The sequence below is a fragment of the Narcine bancroftii genome, chromosome 10, assembly GCF_036971445.1.
Source record: "Narcine bancroftii isolate sNarBan1 chromosome 10, sNarBan1.hap1, whole genome shotgun sequence".
NCBI lineage: Eukaryota > Metazoa > Chordata > Chondrichthyes > Torpediniformes > Narcinidae > Narcine > Narcine bancroftii.
The window spans coordinates 32151665-32177140 of NC_091478.1; the positions used below are offsets into that span (position 1 = coordinate 32151665).

A 25476-nucleotide genomic window follows, 5' to 3' on the forward strand; every position below is an offset into this window, starting at 1 on the left:
TCATCAGTATTTTTGTTAGGTAATATTAAGAAGTTGACTTTAGAATTAAGATTAACTAGATTTCAAATTGCATTTTTGAGATTAGCATTGGCTGTAGCCAGAAAATGTTTAGCAATTACTTGGAAAATTAGACTGATTTGAGTATATATAGATGGCATATTGAGATCTTGTATTCCATTGGGAAAAAACAGAATTTTCGAAATAGCCATTTTTTAAAAATTGTAGAACTTGGAGCACCTAATTGGATTATATAGGTTTAAAATTTTCAATTCTCTGGCCACATAGTTGTGGTGTTACTCTAATCCATGGTAATTAATTAATTCTGTAATTCAGGTTTACATTGTGGCGGCTCACCTCAAGGCAGGCGAACCAGCCCTACTTGTAAGCCAAGCGGCGGGGCAGCCGGCCAAAATGGCGCCGTTGGGGGGGGGGGGTTTCCCTTCCTTCCAGCTTGGGGCTTAGAAACCCGCGCTTGTGGACCACGTGATGCCCGGGTGATGTCAGCACCCTCCAGCGCGGTTCTCAGCCAGGTCCAGGCTGGGAGAATAAGTGCAGCCCAGCAGCCTGCAATAATCCAGTCTGCTCACTGAGCTCAACCCGTCTGGTTGCATGTTATTGCAGGAGCAGAGTAGCCGCTGCTACAACATCTTTTTTCTTTCCTTTCATGGGCAATAGGTTAGTTGACATTGGAGAGAGGGGTTACATGGGAGGAGGAGGGTGGGTAGTAGGGAGAGTAGTTTGTTCATGGATTTTAATAAATAAAATATTTCTAAAAAGTCATTGTTTCCTCAAATTTGGAGCTATGAATCGAGAAGAACTAGGGTTGACATCAATTTTGAAAAATGTCTTGAAGCAGCTATCTGCCATAAATCATATGGCACAACTTCTGAACTATGCTCCATGAAAAAGTTGAGTGAAATAAAAACACTTCTATTTAATTTTATTGTTAACAGACCCATAAGCCCATTCCACCCTATTCCACCCAATTAACCGACAAACCCCAGTATAGTTCAAAATTCATGTTGCTGTTACCATAAATAATTGTATGTCTTTGGCATTCCATCTCAAGTAATTGTGGAAAATTGCTTTTTTTTAATCCATCATGCAAAGGAAGAATACAAGTTGAAAAAGAAAAAGCCATTTTCTGTGAAAAATTGCACTAAAAGAAGGCATTCAATTTGTCAACAGATGTCAAAACACTTCCAAAATTACAATATTCAAGATACACAATAATCTAGAATCAATCAAAAATATACTCATTTAAATATAACAGAAAGTTCAATAACACACCAGTGGCATACAAGGGCAATTCAAGCCAAAATCCTCATGGAGAAAACATTGCTTTCTTCAACTGTCTGATTGCTTCCATTATGGAGATATAATAACTGTCTATCCAATTTATGAACCAAATGTTGCACTGGAGATCAGAAAAATAAGAGTGGTGTTGTGAGTCTGCGGCTCAACTAGGGCTTCCCCCAGTACCACTACTAGGTGAGCTACAGCAGTGCTACACCTAAAATTAAGCTCCACATTAAGTTTCAATTGAATATTTGTTCAACAGCCCCATTTCCTCCTCTCTCAAAACTGTGCATTGCTCACTTTGAATGGTTACTCCTGAAGGCTGTCCTGTGTCCAGTTAATATTTAGTTTCTGATGAAAGGTCTTTGACTTGAAATGTTTATCTGGCTCTCTCCCACCTCCCACCCCCCTCCTCCCCTCACCCCCACTCCACAGATGCTGCTTGACTGGCTGAGCTCTTCCTGTTTCTGTTTCCATTTAATTTTCAGGTTATTTTGACCATTCCTTTTCCGTGTTGACATTATTTACATAAAAAAATCAATTTAAATATGCCCTAAAAATTGTAAACTCAGAAATCCTCTGATTAACAAACCCCATCGTATTTATTGGAGTCCAAAATTTTGGGCATCAAGACAACAATGATAATGTTGCAGAAGTTCAGGTTGCTTGATCTTCTGGACCAAGAAAGCACTGAAGATCTTACTCAAAATATCTAAAAGATGCCATAACCAGCACATTCTATCAATTAACATCTGAATATTGATTGGAGCAATACTGGCACAGATAGCCTGGCATACACACAGAGATGAATGATGACACATTATAATGTGTTATCTAAATGCAAGTGTTGTACTTGCTGCAATGTGAAACAGAAATTGTAATGGCTTGGAGGTGTTTCAGATCAAAAAGTCTGAATTTTAGCATTGGTGTTACTTCAAAACAAATTCAATATTCTCTGAATGATCAAATTAAAGCAAGCTGTAAAATTCTGAAATTTATTAGACCGCAGACAGCTGAACGATTCAGGTCATAGAGTTACCAAAATTTTTCAAGTGCATATCAAAATAAGGCAGTGAACAGAAGATGTGTTGTTCTTGAAATTATTATGGTATTACCCTGAACTACCAATGAACCCTTCTTGTTTATAAAACAGCTGCCTGTATGATAAGACCTTAGTTGACCTTGAATTAAAGAGTGAAAACTTCCTCTTGCTACTACAACAATTCAGAGTCTGATGATAAACAATTACTGAAGTTGAGTGCAAACTGCATTGTAGAAGCTGACTATACTACTTTGGCAGAAATATAGCGTTGTTTGGAAAGCCAAGTGTGATTCAGTAATCAAATGAACTTAAAATTTTCCCTTACTAAAATGCAAAGATTTTTTCGACTGCCAACTTTGGAACAAAGGCTGATTGTAGTGACCTCCTAATCATATGAATTTAGAAACATTAACCAACATAAATACTGTACTTTCAAAGCTCCATGTCAGAATTCTGATGTAGAGCACCTATTTAAATTCACTGCAAGACTCCTACTAAATCAGCCACTCAGGAAGAAATTACTTTGGTTCATTTAAAGCTCCAGTTCTCTTTAATTAAGTACTTGTTGAATTGTTAAATCACTGACAAAATTAGGTTCAAGATCACTCCATATTGTTCTGTATCTACTATACTGAATCCTATCAGAAGCCTCAAATGGTATTGCCTGAAAAGCATCAGAGGATAATTGAGAGACTCTGTTCTATTCACAAATTCATGCTGCCTCACACCAGACCACATGCACATAGAGATGAGATTTAAAAAAAAACCTGAAATAATTCAGCAGGTCAAACAGCATCTTTAGAGACAGAGGTATGGTCAACATTTTGGGGTGCATCAGGACCAGTCTGCTTTCTGGTTCATGACTTTGACCTAAAACATCAACCTTCCCCTCAGCCTCTGGAATGCTGTCTGATCTTTTCCAGTTTTTTTGTGACAATCTCCCATGATTTTCGTATTTCACATAAACTATTCCATCTAGAATGCTCCAGCTTATTCTTACATTTCCACAACCCCACACATTCTGCCACTGAAGCAACATTTGCCCTTTACCCTCTTCTCTCTCAGCCATCCAGGGATGGCAATATTCTTTCCAGGTGAAGACATTTACTTGTAGTCCATCCATACTCCCAATGAAGTCTCTTCATACTGAGAAAACCAAATAAATTAGATGACTGCCTTGCAGACTCAGGAACTATACTGCAATTCCAAGTAGTTTCCCATTACATAACTTTCCTTCCAACTCTGTCCTCTCTCCTTGGTCTCTTATTCTGTAACAGTGAAGCTCAACATTAGGCCAAGGAACACCACTTCATCTTCTTTGTAGTCACACTACAGCCATTAAGGGCTATTGAATTCTACGGCAGATAAATGAATCCAGCATTTAATCTCAATTCTAATTTTGTTTATTCCTCTTGCAGTAATTCCAAACTTAATTGTTCTCAACTATAACATCCAAGTATGCTTTCTGTCATTCAATAATCTTTACCCACTTTCAGTCTATTCTGCCCTCTATCTGATAAAGGTTAATAGATAGAGCAAATGTAAATTGGCATTTTTCACCGAGGTTGGGTGAGACAAGAACTAGTGGACATAGGTTAAAGGTGAAAGGTGAAATGTTTAAGGGGAACATTGAAGGAAGGTTGGTGTCACATCCATGGAGGGTGTCACCCCACCCACCTCCATGATTTTTCTCCTGCTTTTCCTTTAATTACCACTTCATTCTCAAAAATGTTATTGATTATAGGTTAGCAAATACTAATGACCACAATATTGTAACTAAAACACCAGAAAATTTGACTATAAAAACACCAGCGGCAACGAAATCAACAGCGCATGCTTGCAGCACGTGCAGACGAAACCACTTGATTTAAAGCGTCATTGCAATTGGGTAATAATGATAGCTCTGACCGGAGTGCAATAGAAGGTTCAAAAAATAAATTAACAGAGTTTTACCCTTGTAGGTACATTTATACATCTAAGCTTGGCCTATGAAAAATGTTTTTGTTGTTATAACTTACTACAGGGATATTTTTAATTAAAAAAAAATTTCTGGTGAAACTCTGCAAACATTTTTTATATACAGTCATTTTAGTATCACTCCCTCTGATGGTGTCAGTTGATGCGATCCGCACATCCCGCAACCCCCTAGCGATGCCAGTGAGAATATGAATGAGCTGCCATTGGAGATGGTGGATGTGGGTTCGATTTCAACATTTAGGACGGCTACAAAGGGTTATGGTCCGGGTGCAGGTTGATTGGACTAGGTGGAATAAATAGCTTGGCATAGACTAGATGAGCCAAAGGGCCGGGTTCTGTGCTGCAGTGCTCTATGATCACAGGCCTTCTCTTTTGTTCCATCCACAATGTCCTCCCTTCACTGCAATTTACATTATTTCTTGCAATTCTTCTGCAATCTGAACAAACCTCATTGCCCTGAAATCTGAATTGCTTCTCTACAGATGCTGCTTGACCTGCTCTTCATTTCTAGCATTCATTTGTTCTTGAAATTACAGAACACCAGAATATTAGAAGTGGTAATTAGAGAATGAAGGTTTGGCTTTTCAGGAACACCACAGCATGATTCCAAGCAAAATCATCTGGGTTTCAACGTGAATCACTCTGCTATTCACATTGACAAAGAACTCCAAACTCTACATCCCAGAGGGTATTGGTATACAAGGCTAAGCAATGCAGTTAGTCCAATGCTTTTACAGCGTCTATGACTTGGGTTCGAATCGGGCACTCCCTGTAAGGATTTTGTATGTTCTCCCCACATCTGTGTGGGTTTCCTCCCACCCTTAAAAAATGTATAAGGTTTAAAGGTTAATTGGTGTATGGGAGAGGGCACAGGCTCATGGGCCAGAAGGGCATGAAACAATGCTGTGTCTAAATTTAAATTTTGAAACTTCTCTATGACATTTAGACAGTTTACTATACTAAACTAGCAAACACCATTGATACATGGAAACTTGTGTTTCATTCATTTAACATATAATTGAGCAAGGACAATTTCAACATCTAATCTTCTAAAAATGAAAGTATTCTTCATCTTGATTTGAAACAGGAGTTATCTTCATAAGAGGATAAATTAAATTTATTATTTTAGATTTTCCAAAGCAAATTAATTTATTTCCTCCCCCCCCCCCCCCCCCATTTCTGTTTGCAGTAATGCAAAATGGTACCAATGTATTGAACCCTCCACCCAACCTGAAAGGGCTAATAGTAACTCATCCACAAGCCAATCTCTGTCACCAATGCACTGAAATGACAGCCTGGAATCAGAGGAGGGGATTTGAACCTTTGGCCTTTTGACTCAAGAGAACAAATGTGACCTTCTATTTGTATTTAATCCCCAGGGTGAAGACCTCAACCTGCACGTTGAGTTACTCAACTATTAGTGCAGTGGAAGATGAAGATAAAGCGATCCCTTCAGACCTATTCATGCAGATTGGGTTAAAAAAGCAGCTGCCAATAGAGCAATAGACCAAGACTGTACAAGATGGAAAACTTGTATCAACCAGGTTCTTTACAAAAATGCACTTTAACAACTTTAATTGAGGCTCTCTGCTAAATGAGACACAATCATGAATCTTTCCGTACCAAATGTCATAGCTACTTAAGTGGTCCTCCACACTGGGAGAGGTGTGAGAAATCCTGGTATAATGTTTTTTTTCACTCAGAGCACAACATTAGAAACAAAACTGCCAGTAAAACTGAAACTCAGCTGCATTCAGACAGCAAATTCACAAATGAATTCACACATGGCAAAAGATTAGAATCATTTGGAAATTGGGTTTAACTGCATTGCAGTCAAACCCCCTTGTGACAGCAGGACATTCACTGGAATTGGGCAGATGTTAAATTATTTGCACAGGCAGTTGCTTCAAATTTGAAAAGGAATAGTTCAAGTTCAAGTTTGTTTTCATCCGATTGTACAAGGTACAACTCAATGAAACCGCGTTCTCTGGTCCTCAGTGCAAAACATGCCACACAAAACCAGACACGATGACACATGTATGTAGTACATATATACATCAACTGTATAAAAATTAATATTGTTCAATAAATAGTTGAGTCATGGAGGGTTTGTATGAGCAGTTCATTCAGTATGAATATTAATATGTTGATAGGCAACATCATATCAACTTACTGCATGATTGCAGAGATTAGGAAATAAATAGAGATTAAAAACATAATTCAAAGGAAGAATGTGCAATTCCAGCTGCAAAACATTATCAATTTCTAAAAGCAAGATACATCTGCAAGGTATTTAGTGGAATTGCAGATTGCCAATCATAAGTTCCTTATAATTAATCAAGTTTATTGTCATCTGATTGTATAAGAACAACCCAACACAATTCTCCATTATCCAGTTGTCGGTGCCAATCAGACATAACACATATACAGACAAACACTACCTATACAGGACAAGTTTTACATCTCTACAAAAGAAATAAATATTGTTTAATGAATAGGAGGGTCTCGGATGGATAGTGTGAGCAGTTTCTTTGGCCATTCAGCATTCTCACTGCCTGTGGGAAGAAGCTGCTCCTCAGCCTGGTGGTGCTGGCTCTGACACTCCTCCAGTTTAATCAAAAATCATTTCTGAATTCATTTTATATCTGTGTGCTGCTGGGGAAGGACAGCATTCATTGCCCATCACTAATTGCCCTCGAGAAAATGATTGCGGGACTGTAGAGCGCGTCAAAAGAACCAAAGGCTTGTTGATCCAAACCAAGGCTTTTATTAACTAGAAGACTGGAGCGTATCACACGGAGGTCGACCAGTCCAGAATGACCTGGTCTGGCTTGGAGCAGCCCTTTAAGACCTGCCAGTAGGTGTGGCTACGCTCTCAGCCAATCACAGTCATCCTACACTACGATCTGTACGGTGCTGCTCTTTTGGCAATGCTGTTCAGAGGATTTCGAGCCAGTGGCAATGAAGGAATGGCAGCAGATTTTCAAATCAGGATAATGCGCAACTTGGAGCCTTCAGGTGGTGGTGTTCCTATGCATCTGTTGCCCTTATCCGTAATGGTGCAGATCATGGAGGTGCTATGAGAGTAGACTGGCAAGTAGCTGCAATATATGTTGTACTCTTGCACTACTGTTAGAGGGGTTGTTTTTTTTTGGGGGTAGGTCAATGACATAGTTCCATTCAAGAATGTGCCTTGCTTTAGATGGTGACAAACTTATTGAAATTTGTAGGAGCTGCATTCATTCAGATGATTAAAGATTACCTGGCTTGTGTCTTTTGATGGACAGGGTTGGGAGGTGGGGGGGAATAACAGGAGACGAGACACTCACCATCAGATACTCAGCAACTTCTAACCATTGCATTTGTTCTGCCGGTCCTGTTGAATTTTTGATTAATAATGATGAGCAAGGTATTCATAGAGGGGAATTAGGCATCAGTAATGTCTTCTACAGGGATTGTTTATTGTTGGCATTTATGGCAAAAAATGGCACCTGCCACTTATCAGAAGGGTATTTCTGCATGTAGACATGGACAGCTTCATTTGAAGAGGCCGAGTTCCTCCATCATTTTGTATTTTCTGAGGAGTTGCAAATGGAACTGAACATCAGCACATTACCTCTTCTGATCTTACAGGATGTTCTTTAATGGAGATGGTGACCATGATTGGTTTCAGGACACTGCCAATCATATAACCATTCACGGAGTGGAAACAGGCCATGTCGGCCTTTTGAGTCTGCACCGGTTCACTAGAACAACTCCACTAGCTCAAACCTCCCGCTCTCCGCCAATAACCCTCCAACCCCCTCACCTCCACGTACACATCCAACCTTCTTTTAAATGACAGAAGGGACCCTGCCGCAACTATCTCATTTGGAAGATCATTCCATTCTGTCACCACTCGCTGAGTGAAAAAGCCACCTCTAATATTTCTCCTAAAGTGTTGCTCCCTTACCCTTAACTCATGGACTCTTGTTCCAACCTCCCCTTCCCTCAGGGGAAAGAGTCTGTTTATCTCTAGTCTATCTATTCCTTACATAATTTTAAATACCTCTATCAAGTCCCCTCTCAGTCGTCTATGTTCCAATGAATAAAGTCCCAGTCTCCTTAATCTCTTCCTGTAATCCAGATGCAGTAAGCCAGGCAACATCCTTGTAAACCTTCTCTGCACCCTCTCCACCTTATCTATATCCTTTCTATAATTTGGAGACCAGAACTGAGCACAGTATTCCAAACCTGGCCTCACCAATGCCTTAGCATCATCCCCCAGCTCCTATACTCTATACTATAATTTATGAAGGCCAGCATACCATATGCCTTCTTAACCACCCTGGCTACATGGGAATCCACCTTCAGTGAACCCCCAGGTCTCTTTGCTGCTCTGCATGCCTCAATGCCCTCCCCTTAACTGTATATGCCCTATTCTGGTTATTTTTACCGAAATGCAACACCTCACACTGTCTACATTGAATTCCATCTGCCATCTTTCAGCCAAACAAACCAAATCCTTCTGTAATCCAAGAAAATCTACCTCACAATCCACCACTCTCCCTATTTTCGTATCATCTGCATATTTGCTTACCCAGTTAACCACACCCTCCTCTAAATCATTAATATAAATGATAAACAACAAGGGACCCAGCACCGATCTCTGAGGCACCCCGCTTGTCACAGGCTTCTAACCTGACATACAGTTGTCCACCATGACTCTCTGCTGTCTATCTCCCAGCCACCTCTGAACCTCTCTACTAATTCCTAGTGACTGAACCTTCCTTATTAACCTTCCATGTAGAACCTTATCAAAAGCCTTACTAAAATCCAAATAGATCACATCCACCACTCTACCTTCATCCACCTTATTTGTCACTTCCTTAAAAACTCAACAAAGTTGGTCAAACATGACTTTCCTTTTACAAACCCATGCTGGGTGCCCCTAATCAATCCCTGCCTATCCAGATATGCGTATATACTATCTTGATGAATACCCTCCATAACCTTCCCCACCACTGAAGTCAACTTACTGGCAGATAATTACTTGGCCTACACATACTGCCTTTTTTGAACAATGGAACTACATTTGCAACCCTCCAATCCTGTGGTACCACCCCCTCCTCCAGTGATCTTTGAAAAATCACTGTCAGTGCCCCCACAATTTGTTCCCTGACCTCCCTTAAAGTCCTGGGAAAAATCTCATCAGGATCAGGAGACTTATCCACCTTAATTGACCCTAGAAGGTCCAAAACTCTCGCTTTACTAATCCTTATCCTTTAGATAACTAAGCCCTTTGCCTCTCTTATCTCGTATAGCCCAATGTCCCTTTCCCTCGTGAATACGGATGAGAAAAAATTGTTCAATATTTCTCCCATCTCATATGGTTCACCAGTCCCATCATCCAGTGGACCTATTCATTCTATCCTTAACCCTCCTTTTACTGTTCACATATCGGTAAATATTCTTAGGATTCACCTAGGCGTCCCTCTGTCCCAAACCAACTTCTTAATTTCACCAGAAAACCACGGCTCCCTCGAACCTTTAGTCTTCCCCTTCGGCCTGACTGGAACACAAAGATCCTGTACTCTCAAAATCTCACCCCTAAATGCCCCCCAAATTTCCTCTACATCCTTTCTGGCAAAAAGATCAGCCCACACAACTCTCTGCAAATCCCTTCTCATTTCTCCAAATCTGGCCTTCCCCCATTTGGAGACCTTCAACCTCGGACCCAACCTATCCCTTTCCATCATTAAGCTAAAGCTAATGGACCCATGATCACTGGATCCGAAGTTCTCTCCAACGCTTACCTCCGTCATCTGCCCCATTGCATTCCAAAACCACAGATCTAACACTGCTCCACCTCTAGTTGGCGTCTCAACATATTGCTGCAAAAAGCAATCCTGAACACAATGCATAAATACTAAAAGGGCCATCCTGCCCTTTTACTGACTGCATTTCCCAATCTATATTTGGAAAATTGAAATCCCCAACCAACACCACCCTATTTCTACTGCACATCTCACCTATTTCCTTGCACATTTGCTCTTCTTGTTCCCTTTCCCCATTTGGAGGCCTATAACTCCTCAATAGTAACCTCCCCCTTCTTATTTTTCAGCTCTACCCAAACTGCCTCCCTCGAAGAGCCCTCCAGACCACCTTGCCTCAGCACTGCTATAATATCCTCCCTGACAAGTAATGCCACACTTCCCCCTCTTAATCCACCAACTCTGTCACATCTAAAGTAGCAAAATCCTGGAACATTCAACTGCCAGTCACAACCTTCCTTCAACCACGTCTCGCTAATGGCGACAACATCACAATGCCACATGTCAATCCACACCTTTAGCTCATCCAGCTTCCTTACTACGCTCCTCGCATTAAAATAAATACATCTCAGGGAGTACAATCGGTGTGAAGATGCAACCTTCATTACCACAAGGTTTCAGAAGTTGTCACTTCTACCAAAGCAGAAACATTCATGAATATTCCTATTAATATATTTCCATATACTCAGTTCATAACAGTAGGAATCAACATATCAATGTCCTTATCATAGTTTATATTGACATCAATTATACCAAGAGAAAGCAGCAATCAAGAATGGAAAGAATACACAATTTCTTGATTGTTTGATCTATAACTTACTTCAAAAAATCAATTTGAAACCTTCATCAGCTGTAAAGGATTTTCACATTGATGCCAATGAAGGTACAACTCCAAGTGTAATGGCGAGGACGTCATTTGATGTTTACCATAATTTGCATGGGGCATAATTTTCCCAGTTAAATAAATATATATTTTTATTCTTGGGCTAATTTGGACCTTTTGAAGCATTCTGTGCACATGTGAGGTGCTGAAGGGGAAGAGTAAAAATGATCAGCAACCATGCAGCGCTTTACAACTGAATCAGATGTAAATTTGATGTTTTCTTTGGTCCTGTTGCACAGTGACCCAGGTCAATCTGATTAAATTTTTAAACCATTAATTCCAAGATATGTCACTTTGTGGCTGGAAAAGTCAACAGTATACCAAGATATTTGTGTCAATTTTGTTGTGTTAAGATCACAAACAGACCATAAACCTTTTGCTTCTACTACCAAAGTGTCAAACAGAATGACTCCGTCCATAATTTTACCACATTCCACACAGTAATGACCAGATTGGTGGCCAATTAACTGTGAATTGCTATTGGTTGAAAAGTGAAATTATAGTTGATTTTGACTGAAGAATTTTGAGCAAAGGAATGTTTTTAAACCCAAATTTTGAATTCTGCTTGTTCAGTTTTTAAAAAAGAGACTCAAAGTTGAGATGATATTTTTTATTAGGATGGACCAGATCACTCCTTCAGACACATTCAAAACTCCTAATATATCTTTGAGATCTTCAGAAAGTGAAGATTTAAGTCAGAAAAAAGTTAATTCCTGGGGCAATAGTGCATAAATTTTAAAAGTTCAAATATCTCTCGAGTGGAGTTTATTTCAAACTATTAAAAAATTGACATGTAGTTAATTACAACTTCAATTGTTTGTCAGTCTGTTTAGCATCACATGGCTCAATTAGAAATACATAATTCAAATTAATGTTACGTAAAAAAATATTTATTTACTCTGATGTAAAGATGAATTCATTGTGTAAAACTGTACAACTAGTAAAGTCAGTGAATATTTCTGCAGCATTTATTTAAATGGAAAGTAATTTGGTAGTTTAGAATTACGCACCTGCATGATGCTGGAAGCCATCTGGGATTTGACAGCATCAGGATGCACGTATTAAACTAAACATTTCAATCGTGTCATATTTTTAGGTGCGCAAGAACAAAAACATAGAAGATTAAACCGTGAACCAGCCTCATGTGAATGAAAAGGCCTGTATCTACAGGCAGAGATATATGAAGTCTAACATGTATAAAAACTGACGTTCCAACATAGCCTAACAGTTTGATGATGTGTCAGCTTTCCAAGATCAAATCTATTTGCTTTTCATCTACTGTATTAATTATTTCAACACCTGCCATCAAAAGATTCAATAAATTGCCTGGATAACTTTCAGTCTACGTCACTCTACTGCAGGACATGGATACACATTTAGCAAGAGTCCTGCCCCTCCGCCAAACAGACCATGTGTATTGTATTGAATTGATGTCTCTCCAATGGTCTAATTACAACCAGAAAGTGCTCTGAGCGTTAAGGCAGCAGACAATATCAGGTCACGCAGCGAGCAAAAGTTCGTAGAGGAGAAAATGGGTAAATTATAGTTCACTGACATGTTTTTACTATTGAAGGCCTGCATCCTAGTCCACTGAACACCTGACTGCATCTGCTAATAAAGCGCAGTGGGAATAGGCATCATTGGCACCAGTAGAAACGTTTGCTACTTATAATAATATTTATCCTCGACTGCAAACAAAGCCATGAGTAGTTATGCTTTGCAGTCAATGCAAGCTGACAATGCAGCTTTTCTGAAGTCCAAGTCAGGGAGAAGTTCGAAAAAGTTTCCTGGAAACAAAGCAGGTTCTTATTGGGTTCAGCTTCAAGTTTATTATCGTCCAAATGTTCAAGTACAACCTGGCGAAACTGAGCAAAAACATCAACACGCATCCAAACATTACCCATGTACATATGCAGTGTGTATATACATATATATAAAAATAAATGTATATTGGTTAATAAATAGTAGTCTCACAGGTTTTGCATGAGCAATTTATTTCAGTCATTCAGCATTCTATCTACACGTAGGAACAAGCTGTTCCTCAGCCTGGTGGTGCTGGCTCGGATACTTCTCTATCCCGTTCTTGATGGGAGTAGCAGAAAGATGCTATGTGCGGGGTGGTAGGTGGTCATCAGTGATTAGACATATAGCACAGTAACAAGCCGTTTTGGCCCACGGATCCGTGGCGTCCAATTTACACCCAATTAACCTACACTCTCGGTACAATTTGAACGGTGGGAGAAAACCAGAGCCCCCAGGATAAACAAATGCAGACAAGGGAAGAATGAACAAACTCCTTACAGACAGTGTGTGATTTGAACCCTGGACCCAATTGCTGGTGTTGCAAAGGCACTGCATTAACTGCTACACCAACCGCCCGCTCAAGATCACGTTGATGGTTGGGGGGGGGGGGGGAACACCCCAGTGATCCTTTCTGCAGCGTTTATGATCCTTTAGATTTGACCTCCAATCCAATGCTCTACAGCAACCTTTGCCCACTCTGGTGAAGCCAGCCAGGACACTCTCGATAGAGCTCCTGTAAAAAGTTGACTCTCCTTGGTCTTCTCAGGAAGTGCAGTCACTGTTGCGCCTTCCTGACTAGATGTTGTGTGTCCACGATAGGTCACTTGTTAAGTGGACTCCAAAGAACTTGGTGCATTCCACTCTCCCCACTACTGAGCTATTAATGTGTAGTGGAGGGTGGATGACACTGGTCCTCCTATAGTTTCCCTTGTCTAATCCATGCTGAGACTCCGGTTGTTATTCTTGCACCAGATCGCGAGATATGGGGAAATGTGTGGCTTAATATGATGCAGAGAACAAGAAAATAATTTCGATATCAATTTCAAATCCATGTAGTGATATTTGATGCACTTGCTATTTGTTCAAGGAAGACATGGCTAGCTTAGCAGTAAGTGCAACACTATTACAGCATCAGTGACCCGAGTTTGAATCTGGCGTTGTCTATAAGGAGATTGTTCATTCTCCCTGTGCTTGCATAGGTTTCCTCCCACCTTTCAAAAATGTGAGTTGTTGCAGGTTAATTGGAATATTTTCGCAACACGGGCTCATGGTCCAGAAGGGGCTGTTACTGTGCTGTATGTCTAAATTTAAAAAAAAATTAAAACTTTAAAAAGTGCTGGGAAAATAGTCAAACACATTTGTGATCTTGTATTCCATTTCAAGTTTCTAGCTGCCATGCTTATAAACACCCATAATTTTCTTTTTCTCTGCAGTACATAATCTCCAACCACACATTTATCACCCTATCTCTGCAGATTTAGGGCACAAGCCAACTTGAACAAATCTGATTCTTTCTGCTTTATATCATCCATGCCCAATATGAGGCTTCCAACTTAATATCTGTTGGTCTACAACTGGTTACGACACTCGATAACTTTGGTTTAAATAAGCAACATTTACCAGTCTACTAAAAATGAACAGCCCAGAAGATGAATTGTTTTGTTGGCATGTGAACCATGATACAGTAAAATGATTTGTTTTGTATTCTATCCAGGCAAGTCAACATATGACAGTTAGTGCAATCATAATAAATAAATAAATAAACACAAAGAAAACAGTACAGAGAGTAGAGTTACAATAAGTCAAATAGTGCAGGGTAGAGACAAACGCACAAAAACATACTAAAGAATGTAGAGAAAAATACAGTTAACCACATCACCTTTTGTCCATGAGATATCCATTTAAAAGTCTGATAAGAGCAGGAAACTGTCCTCGAGTCCTGAGGTTGGTTTTCAAGCACATATATCCTGTGCCTGGTGAACGGGGAGAGAAGAGAGTGTAGGATAGGTCCTCTAATAGGTTAACAACTTTCCTGAGACAGCAGGAGGGATAAAAGGAGCCAATGGGAGGTTGGCTTGCGTGAGCCAGTTTCTTGTGGTCTTGATCAGAGCAGCTCCCAAGTTTACTGTAGTTTAGAACAAGAGGGTTTTGTCCAGAATTTGCTGCCAAATAATGCTATTCTCATTGAATTGAATTGTTTATCATCACGTGTACAGAGATTCAGCAAAAAGCTTTGCTTTGCATTCTATCCAGGTTAGCCAACTCATACTCAAGTACAGCAGGAAGGTGCAACAATGAAACAAAAATACAGAGTGTAGTGTTATAATAAGTTAAGCATGCAGGGCCGTGGGTTACAAAGACAAAGTTTACAAGTAAAATAATGGAAAGGCATCATCTTCTACCAATGAGAGATCCATTTAAGCCTGGGATAAGAACAATTCAGTGCACATCAACTCTACTTCTCTCATTTGAGGACTTCTATGATTGATGTCTTTCTGTTCCTTTGCTACAGCAAAAGCACTTACCAATTTCATTTAGATCGTATTCTTGTCCATCATAGGAGAGTCTGCTGCTCGAGATACCTGGTGGAGAAAGGCCCCTCATCTTGGCTAAATTCTGCAACAGCCGGGATGGCTTGAGCTGATCACGCCACACATTTACTCCAGAACTGTTGAAATAAGCCAATTAAGCCAGTCACATCTAAATCGACCATACGCAAACAAAAATAAAGTTAATCTGATGAAAGATGAAGGATCATGTCAAAACTTTTCCCAAACCCTTCATGCAATAAATTTCTTTAAGTGAAAATTTTGTAGGCCAGTTCATCCAATTAACTAGGAAGAAATTCTTTAAATTCCTATTCCCAATAATAGTCTAATAAAGTATGTGAGCAATTGGGACATGGCCAGCATAAAGCATTGTACAAAATCCCAAGGAATTTCAGGTCTTTATAACCATGTTCCAAGAAATGATCACCAGGGAAAAGTGGGAACATATAAAACAATTACAAAAATGATAGCTCTGCTCAAGCCTCGGGTTGAATCATCTCCATTACTTACATAGAATATGACTGAGGCAATCCAGCGCAAGCTCCAAAACGTGACAGAAGTCTATTCTCCAGATCAATAATAGTCTCTCCAACCTTTTCATCACGTGACAACAAATCAAAATCATAAAGTGCAATTTTGAGATCTTTCTCTGTTGGTAAATTGCAAGTAATTTCAAACATCCTAAAAGAAAAAAAAATGTTGATTATTCCTTCATCCAGTGCTGTACTTCAACAAGGATTTTGAATTTTTACTTGTTGACAGCAACATTGTTCAGTGCAACGATTTTCAAATAAAAAAATGATTGGAACAAGCATCTCACCATTAGTTTCGGCCACAGAGGAAAGTAATTGGTTTAATGTGTTCAATGACAAGTTGTGTGACCACAACTGGACTGACTAGTAATACCAGAGAAATGACAAAGACCATTACAAGTTCTGATAATTAAATAGTAAATTTAAATTGTCAGAGAACATATCAATGGCTAATGATTGAGGTCATTCTATCCATTTTATAGCTCATTGAGGAACGGTTGCTTTTGTTCTAACATATCCAATGCAACGAAGGAAAATTGCCTGCTGTACACTAAAGTGTGAGAGAAACATGGCAGGTCATGCAGCATCAATGAAAAGCAAAAAGCAGTCATCATTTTGGTTTGAGCTATTTGTCAGGAGTTTTGAAAATCAGGCAAACGCTTGAATAAAAAGGTGGTGGGAGGGTGGAAGGGGATGGAGCAACAGCTGGCATGTGATAGATAAACAAAGAACGGAAGGAAAAGAGAGAGGAGGCGATAGGGGAGAGGGATAAAGATAGCTCTTAAATAGAAGGAATGGCGGAGGAGAAAGAGAGACAGATATACAAGGGAAGCCTGGAGAGCATGTTAGCAGAAGTTGGAGAAGTCAGCATTGATGCTGTCAGGTTGGACACTGCCGACCAAGAGTTGTTCTTCCAATTTATGAATGGCTTCATCTCGGTTGTACATAAGGCTAGGGACAGGTACGTCAGTGTGGTAATTGGATGTGCAATGCTTAATCACTGGGAGGCTCTTGCTATTGGAGCAGAGTGGAGCTGCTTAGTAATTTTTCCCCCAAATTTCATGGAACAGATTCCAATTTGAAGTTGTACTACTATCTGACAATTTTAACATATCTTAAAGCACAATCTCAGACATTGTTTTGAGCATTTCATGTTGGATCAATTTATGGGAAGCTTCCTCCTGAACCTCAGTTTATTTACATTTTTGTCCATGCTCTCCTTTGAACTAAAAATCAGACTACCTTTGCAAAATACTCAACCATTAACCTGAATTTTAGTTTTGAATCATACCAAGCATAAGCAGATAGTAGAGAAGACATAACCTGAATTGGGAAACTACCTGGATTCACAATATCTGGTTTGGTTTGAGTTAGTAGTTTTAGTTAAGCATTCAGCTTGTTTTCTCAACTGGCACTCCAATCGTTTGACCTAATTGTTCAACTTCATTTTTGAATATCAAAGTTATTTTTGGCTCCATATTCATATCCAAAAGACAGGCAGGACTGTGGGGTTAAACTTGATCAGAAAAAATCTGGACAGACGCACTTGTGGCAACATTCACCTTTCTGACGCAGCTTAGGCACAAGCTGTCCAATTTGGTGAATATAAATCAATTATTGTAATGCCATTTACAAAAAAGCAGTTTCTCTTATATGGTATTGCACTTTCAAACACTTGCCTGTTCAGCAATATACAACAGATCACCTTGTATTGTTTCCCATGCTTAACTTCACCTCTAACCAATTTCTAAAGATTGTGTGTTTAGAATGATCTACATCTTGTATCTGATTGTCAGTTCAGGCCATGATTGCACTATCTCAATGTCCCACTCTTAAAGTCCCACTGATTGTTAGGTTAAATGGACTGGTACAGCATGGGTTTCCAAATAGGAAAAAGATGTCACACAATTCCCTGCTGTATACCAAAGAGCAATAGTCCATTCAACCTTGCTAATAAGACACAAATGAACAAATGAATGGCTATTTGGACAAGCAGTGAATGAATGATTATGTGGAGTTGCTGCATTTGTGGTGGGGTGTATAGGTAGAAGAGGAAAAAATGGAGGAAAAAAAATGTGAACCACTTAAGACAATGTAGCCCAAAAAAAAAAGAAAATCATGATTAAATGAAAAATACATATTTAACTAATTATACTAAGGCAATATCTATTGACACCCTTCATTGGAATATGCATTAAACATGCAAGAAAATGTGTGCATTACCTGCCATACACTGGGTTCAAAGTGTTAGGAACATAATTGTCCCGATCTTCAATTGATTTTTTACCCAAGCTGATCTTCACATATGGATCACACTAAAATAAAACAACAGGAGAAAATCATTATAACAAATCTCCAAATCTCCAGCGTAGCCTCCTCTATATCAGTAGCCTCTTATAAACTGCAGCACTTGGGTTGCCCACCTGGGACACAGGTGCGATTACTGGAGGAAAGGTGCTGGAAGCAGCTTTTCAATTGCAGGGGGGACCCATTAAATCTCCAACCAGGCGATTTAAGGGGGATCTCATCCCCGCAATGACACGTCATGTACTCACTGGAAGTACTGCTGGATGTTCAGATGCTGGCTGCCTCGCATGCACGCGCTGACGTCACCAGAATAAGCAGTTCAGCCAATTTTGTTTTCAAGTTGCCTGCGGATGCGACCTAGTTAAGTTTAACGGGGTTCCCTGACTACCTCTGAGGTAGGTCAGGGACCCGATAGGATTCCAACGAGGTTGACTGGGTCTAACTGCCGCGTAACTGGGGAAATTTCCCGGTTAACTCCATTTTGCACAGCAGTTTGAAAGGGGCGAGTGAGACCAAACATAGACCGAGAGACTATTTTGCAGAGCATCTATACTCTGTCCAAAATGGCCATCATGACTCCTGGTTTCTTGTCATGTCATCCAGTTCCCATTTCCCCACTGACCTCCTCTGTCATGGGCCTTCTCCATTCGCAGAGTGAGACAATCTAAACAAGAGTAACAGCACCTCATATTTTGTACGGGCAATTAACAGTCCAATCATATACAAATGTAACATTTCCTAATTTCAGGTAATTAGTCCCCCTCTTCTTCTGTATCCCTTCTGCTATTTCTCACCCCCTTTTCTTGTTCACTTTCGCATTCACCCTCTCCCAGCCCTCTACTCTTTTTCTCCCCCCCTTCTCTTTGGTTCCAACACCCTCCACCCCCATTCCCTCACTGAGTATTTCTGTTTTCTTCCTCCACTCCCCATCTCAATAAAAGGTCTTGGCTCGAAACTTCAACCATTCTTTTTCTCCTACTGAAATGAACTCTCAAATGTTTTAAGGTCTGGGGAGTGGGAAGCCATTTTCCATTCCCTTCAGGTAGTTAGCGTCCTTTTCATCATGGAAATAGGTTGGTAGACTGAAAGTAGGAATATAGAGTGACAGGGACAGAAATAAATTTACACGCAGATTTTCCAGCCAGTTGTTTGAAGAGATTTAAAAAAAATACAAAGAAGGTGGTCACTACACCCATGTTCCCCTTTTAATCCAGTGACAAGCCTCTGGAAATAATTGTACACCATAGTAGATACCAGCAGATTCAAGGGAGTGAAACACAAAAGTCTGCAGATGCTGTGATTGTACTAAAAACACCCCAAAATTGCTGGAGGCTCAGCTGGACTTTTCAACATCTATAGAAGACATATTGCCGAAGTTTCGGGCCTGAGCCCTTTTTCAAGGAATGACCAGGAGATTCATTCTTACCTTGCCATTGTTATCTTTTGGTTGCAAGTCAATGGCTCGAATGATGTAAATGCGCAGCAAACATTCTTGAATTCCACTATCAGGTAGCTCTACAAATTGGCGTGAAGGCATTTTAACACCTGGATCATCGCTTAAAGGATAAATCTTGAAGGAACCCTAAAGTCATAGACAAACAAAATAAAGCTAAAGAACACTGAACCAATACATAATTAATTGAAATAAATTCAGGGCAATTGTAGCATTTTCCAATTGTTAATGGGCAAGATTCAAATACTAAACTGAATTGTATTTCCCCACAAGCACTGTTCCCTCTAAGTTGTATATGTGCACATACATGTTTTGCAGTCAGCGCTCAAAGGAAATTAATGTACGCACAAAAGGTTAAAATAACATTTTAACTAAATAGATTACTTCATACAATGCAATCTGTGATAGAGTATATAGATGTTTTTGGAAAATAAATTGGGAAAGGTTTGTTAGAGTAGGTTACATACAAATACTTTAAAACAGATCTTAACTGAAATACTGGAGCTCTGTTAATGCTAGACATATTGGCTCCACAGCTTTTGCAAGAGCTTTGGAGAGTACTCAAGAGACTCCACTAATGGATTGTTGTTTACAAAAGGCAATAGATGAAAGATCTTGTCAGCACCATCTTCTGTCTGGAGTAGAGCTTGCTGTTCTAAGTGGGTCATGTGGTTTTGCAAGCAGAGAGAGAGAGAGAGAGAGAGAGATATCACTTCTACAGTGTTACAGTTGGTAACAGCAACTGTTACGACGCAAGAGGACCCCAAAACCCAGCAGCAATGGATATTCACCAAGACAAATGGTTACTTGAACAAAAATTGCTTTTAATTATCTTTAAACATGAAAACAGAATCACACTTTAACTTAACTAACCTAACTTAACCCCCCCTTCTAATTCTAAGCGCATGTGTGTGTAAGTTCAGAAAGGTTCTTTGGTTCACAGTCCAGTCCAACTCCTCCAAGTTCACTGGTTGGAGGCATTTCTTATATTGTGCACAGAATTTAACATTTATAAAGTTCTCCAGGCTCTGGTGCTTGAAAGGTAAATGATTACCACTCAGCAAGGTTCTTGTCAGTTTTCAGAGAGATTTGTTGTTTCAGGACATCCACAACAGATTCCTTTTTAATTAGCCACTTCATTGTCTTGCTGATGAAACTTGCACCTTTCAGGGTTCTCCAGATGATAACTCTTTCTTTCAGGTCACTACAGAGTTCTTTTTTGTTTCTCTTATTCCAAGTGAAGCATTAGACAGCCAGTCCTCTCTTCTTGCATGAACCACAAGGGCTTTGACCAGGCCATCTTCCAAATGGGGCTTTCCACAAGCTTGCCAGCTTGTCCTGTTCCAGTTTCAGCTGCTGTTATCGACTGTAACACTGTGCCTCTCTCTCTCTCTCTCTCTCTCTCTCTCTTAGGGAGAAAAGACTGTTTGACTCTCTCTGCTTGAAAAAGCACATGACCCTCTTAGAACAGCAAGCTCTACTCCAGACAGAAGGCAGCTCTGATAAGATCTTTCATCTGTTGCCTTTTTCAAACAACAATCTTGGGCACTCTCCAAAGCTCTTGCAAAAGCAGTGGAGCCAATACGTCTAGCATTAACAGACCTCCAGTATTTCAAATAAGATCTGTTTTCAAGTGTTTGTATGTAACCTACTTGAACAAACCTTTTCCAATTTATCTCCCAAAAATATATCTACATACTCTGTCACAAATCATACTTGTATTATATTAAAACATGCCAATACAGTTTTATTAGCCAAGAGAGATAGGCTGTGCCCAAAATGACCTTGAAACAATTTCAAGTTTACATTTGCACAAGCATTCAATGCACACATACTTTTATCACAGGAAAAAAAAATGCACAACATAGGATTTTTGTGCACACTGACTACTAAAAATTAGAGGAAACATTGCCCACAAGCTACTTTAATAGAAACAACATGCAGAAAAACTTCAATCAGTCAGCACAAGTGGAACGAGATAAACAGAATTTCAGGTAAATAACCTCTTGGCTCCAATGAGCAGCCTCATTTTCCTTCTCTGTCCATAGATGCTGATCGGCTTGCTGACATTCAATAGTTATTTTCATTTACAAGAATCTTTGGAATTGTTTTTGTATCTGGCATATTTTATTAATATTTTAACCAGGCTCTTAACCCTCAACAGACAGCAATTATCACTAGAGAAATGGTTAGGGTTTCAGGTCAAAAAACTTTCATCAGAAATGGCTAGTTAAGAAATAACCATTTTTTGTTTTTAAAATAATGTTTACAGATAAGCAAGGGTGTTGGGGGGGGGGAGAGGAAAGAAATAAAACTCGTAAATGCCAGGCATGCAAATCATCCATCAAAACAAATTCAGAACATTACATTACCTGCTCATTATTTCTTCAGTATGATAAACTCCTCCTCAACATTGTTTTAAACACTAATCCACCACTGTTTGTAAGCCACATCATTGCAGGTTAGAACTATAGTCAAACTTGTCCCTGCTAATCAAGGTACCTACTGAAGTCAGCCCTATTTTCCTGTATTTGGGCCTTATCACTCTGCACATTTCCAATCCACAATATCTTTAATATCTTAGCTGCCTCTACCACTTTCTGTGGCCACAGGTTGCATATGTCCACTGCCCTGTGTGAATGACTTGCCCCTCAGAACCATTTAAAATCTTTTCCCTCTCTTTTTAAAGGGTTAGGATGAAATAAAGGTTAACATTTCATCCCCTTTTCTCCAGTTTCTTAAAGCAGCTTCTGTGCACCTGGAAAGGCAGCCACAACAGAAAATGTAGCAAAAGATCTTCAATAACATGCTCTTTAACTAAGGGGTATTGTCCAATTAAAACATTTTTTTTGACTGTACCTGATAACCTGACTTGGGAGGTTTGAGAGTCTAAGTAATAATTACTCGATGGAAGGAAATTGTAGGGTGTCTGATATAACTGTAAACGGGTCTATCTGCAAGTTTGATCATTTTATAATGGCTTTGTAATCCTAATGCTCAAACTAGCTTGTTGGTGCAGGACAATAGCAATATGAAAATTTCAACAGCGTGCTTGCCAAAATACACAGTTTATAACTACAAGGGAATGGATGGCGTAACTTCTGATTGTGTATTAGCCAACTGCTTAAGAAAGTAGTAACTTAATCTGAGATTCTACAAATCTACATTCAGAGCACGAGTTTTGGGTCATCCCTTTGGACGAAGAAAGGAGAGCATGTGTTCCATTTTGAATTATAACATTCAAAAGGCAGGTAAACTGGATTATTTTGTTCAGTACAATCTCAGAGTTTGACATCCACCTGATGATGGCAATGTGCAAGTACAAGAAGGAAACATACATTTTAAACCTTCATCTTTTTTTAAGTGAGACAGTATTTGTCTGCACTTTATTTTAAATAAAAATGCATACCTTAAATTCACCCACAACTGACGGGTCTTCGTCTTCCTCAGATTTGCCCCTGAAGAGTTTGAAGGTCTGGCAGAAATCAGTCAGCTCTTTGAATTCAGGGACATTCTCTATTTCTGTGTTATACACCTGTAGGAAGGGAAGTCGAGGAGGCCAACTTAAAATACAAAGAGACAAGCTACACTCTTATCATCAACTCGTTCTACTTCACTTTTTTTGCCTGTAAGGCAAAAATCACCTCATCTCGATGGAAGCTGGCGTGGGATGATTATTGGCAACAGTCAGGGCCAGGTGTAATCTGAAAATGTCCAGGCAGTGACAGTTTTAAAATAATTTCTCTTAATTGTGTTGACAGCTACATGTCTACAGGCAATGCAAAATGTCAAATTCTCTCAATTTCAACTGAAGTTGGAAAACAGACCTTTAAAAACTAACTGGCAGGGACACTGGCATACTAGTAGCCTAAATAACAGATATTAATCCTAATTAAAATACTCACCTCTGCTGGAAATCATTTGCAAATATAGTTATGCTATTAATAAAACTTAATCCAAAACAGAGCAGTTACATTGTAAACAACGAATAGTGGGTGGATCATCCTGAATTAGACCCACTGGCCTTCTTTTTCTTTGGCTTGGCTTCGCGGACGAAGATTTATGGAGGGGGTAAAAAGTCCACGTCAGCTGCAGGCTCGTTTGTGGCTGACCAGTCCGATGCGGGACAGGCAGACACGATTGCAACGGTTGCAAGGGAAAATTGGTTGGTTGGGGTTGGGTGTTGGGTTTTTCCTCCTTTGCCTTTTGTCAGTGAGGTGGGCTCTGCGGTCTTCTTCCAAGGAGGCTGCTGCCCGCCAAACTGTGAGGCGCCAAGATGCACGGTTTGAGGCGTTATCAGCCCACTGGCGGTGGTCAATGTGGCAGGCACCAAGAGATTTCTTTAGGCAGTCCTTGTACCTTTTCTTTGGTGCACCTCTGTCACGGTGGCCAGTGGAGAGCTCGCCATATAATACGATCTTGGGAAGGCGATGGTCCTCCATTCTGGAGACGTGACCCATCCAGCGCAGCTGGATCTTCAGCAGCGTGGACTCGATGCTGTCGACCTCTGCCATCTCGAGTACCTCGACGTTAGGGGTGTGAGCGCTCCAATGGATGTTGAGGATGGAGCGGAGACAACGCTGGTGGAAGCGTTCTAGGAGCCGTAGGTGGTGCCGGTAGAGGACCCATGATTCGGAGCCGAACAGGAGTGTGGGTATGACAACGGCTCTGTATACGCTTATCTTTGTGAGGTTTTTCAGTTGGTTGTTTTTCCAGACTCTTTTGTGTAGTCTTCCAAAGGCGCTATTTGCCTTGGCGAGTCTGTTGTCTATCTCATTGTCGATCCTTGCATCTGATGAAATGGTGCAGCCGAGATAGGTAAACTGGTTGACCGTTTTGAGTTTTGTGTGCCCGATGGAGATGTGGGGGGGCTGGTAGTCATGGTGGGGAGCTGGCTGATGGAGGACCTCAGTTTTCTTCAGGCTGACTTCCAGGCCAAACATTTTGGCAGTTTCCGCAAAGCAGGACGTCAAGCGCTGAAGAGCTGGCTCTGAATGGGCAACTAAAGCGGCATCATCTGCAAAGAGTAGTTCACGGACAAGTTTCTCTTGTGTCTTGGTGTGAGCTTGCAGGCGCCTCAGATTGAAGAGACTGCCATCCGTGCGGTACCGGATGTAAACAGCGTCTTCATTGTTGGGGTCTTTCATGGCTTGGTTCAGCATCATGCTGAAGAAGATTGAAAAGAGGGTTGGTGCGAGAACACAGCCTTGCTTCACGCCATTGTTAATGGAGAAGGGTTCAGAGAGCTCATTGCTGTATCTGACCCGACCTTGTTGGTTTTCGTGCAGTTGGATAATCATGTTGAGGAACTTTGGGGGACATCCGATGCGCTCTAGTATTTGCCAAAGCCCTTTCCTGCTCACGGTGTCGAAGGCTTTGGTGAGGTCAACAAAGGTGATGTAGAGTCCTTTGTTTTGTTCTCTGCACTTTTCTTGGAGCTGTCTGAGGGCAAAGACCATGTCAGTGGTTCCTCTGTTTGCGCGAAAGCCGCACTGTGATTCTGGGAGAATATTCTCAGCGACACTAGGTATTATTCTATTTAGTAGAATCCTAGCGAAGATTTTGCCTGCAATGGAGAGCAACGTGATTCCCCTGTAGTTTGAGCAGTCTGATTTCTCGCCTTTGTTTTTGTACAGGGTGATGATGGTGGCATCACGAAGATCCTGAGGCAGTTTACCTTGGTCCCAACAAAGCTTGAAAAACTCATGCAGTTTGGCATGCAGAGTTTTGCCGCCAGCCTTCCAGGCTTCTGGGGGGATTCCATCCGTACCTGCTGCTTTGCCACTTTTCAGTTGTTCGATTGCCTTATATGTCTCA

At 40.3% G+C, this 25476-nt stretch overlaps 1 protein-coding gene across 1 annotated transcript in view; it reads right to left on the bottom strand.

The window, feature by feature from the left end:
• The window catches only part of LOC138744412 (myoferlin-like), a 249348-nt gene that overhangs the window by 83689 nt on the left and 140183 nt on the right, over positions 1 to 25476 (bottom strand). Inside the window, exons 41-45 of the mRNA XM_069900547.1 lie at positions 23069 to 23194; positions 19633 to 19788; positions 18123 to 18214; positions 15877 to 16047; positions 15343 to 15485 (exon numbers count right to left, since the gene is read on the bottom strand). Of these exons, the coding sequence (XP_069756648.1) occupies positions 15343 to 15485; positions 15877 to 16047; positions 18123 to 18214; positions 19633 to 19788; positions 23069 to 23194 (688 nt within the window). The remainder of the gene's footprint in view (positions 1 to 15342; positions 15486 to 15876; positions 16048 to 18122; positions 18215 to 19632; positions 19789 to 23068; positions 23195 to 25476) is intronic.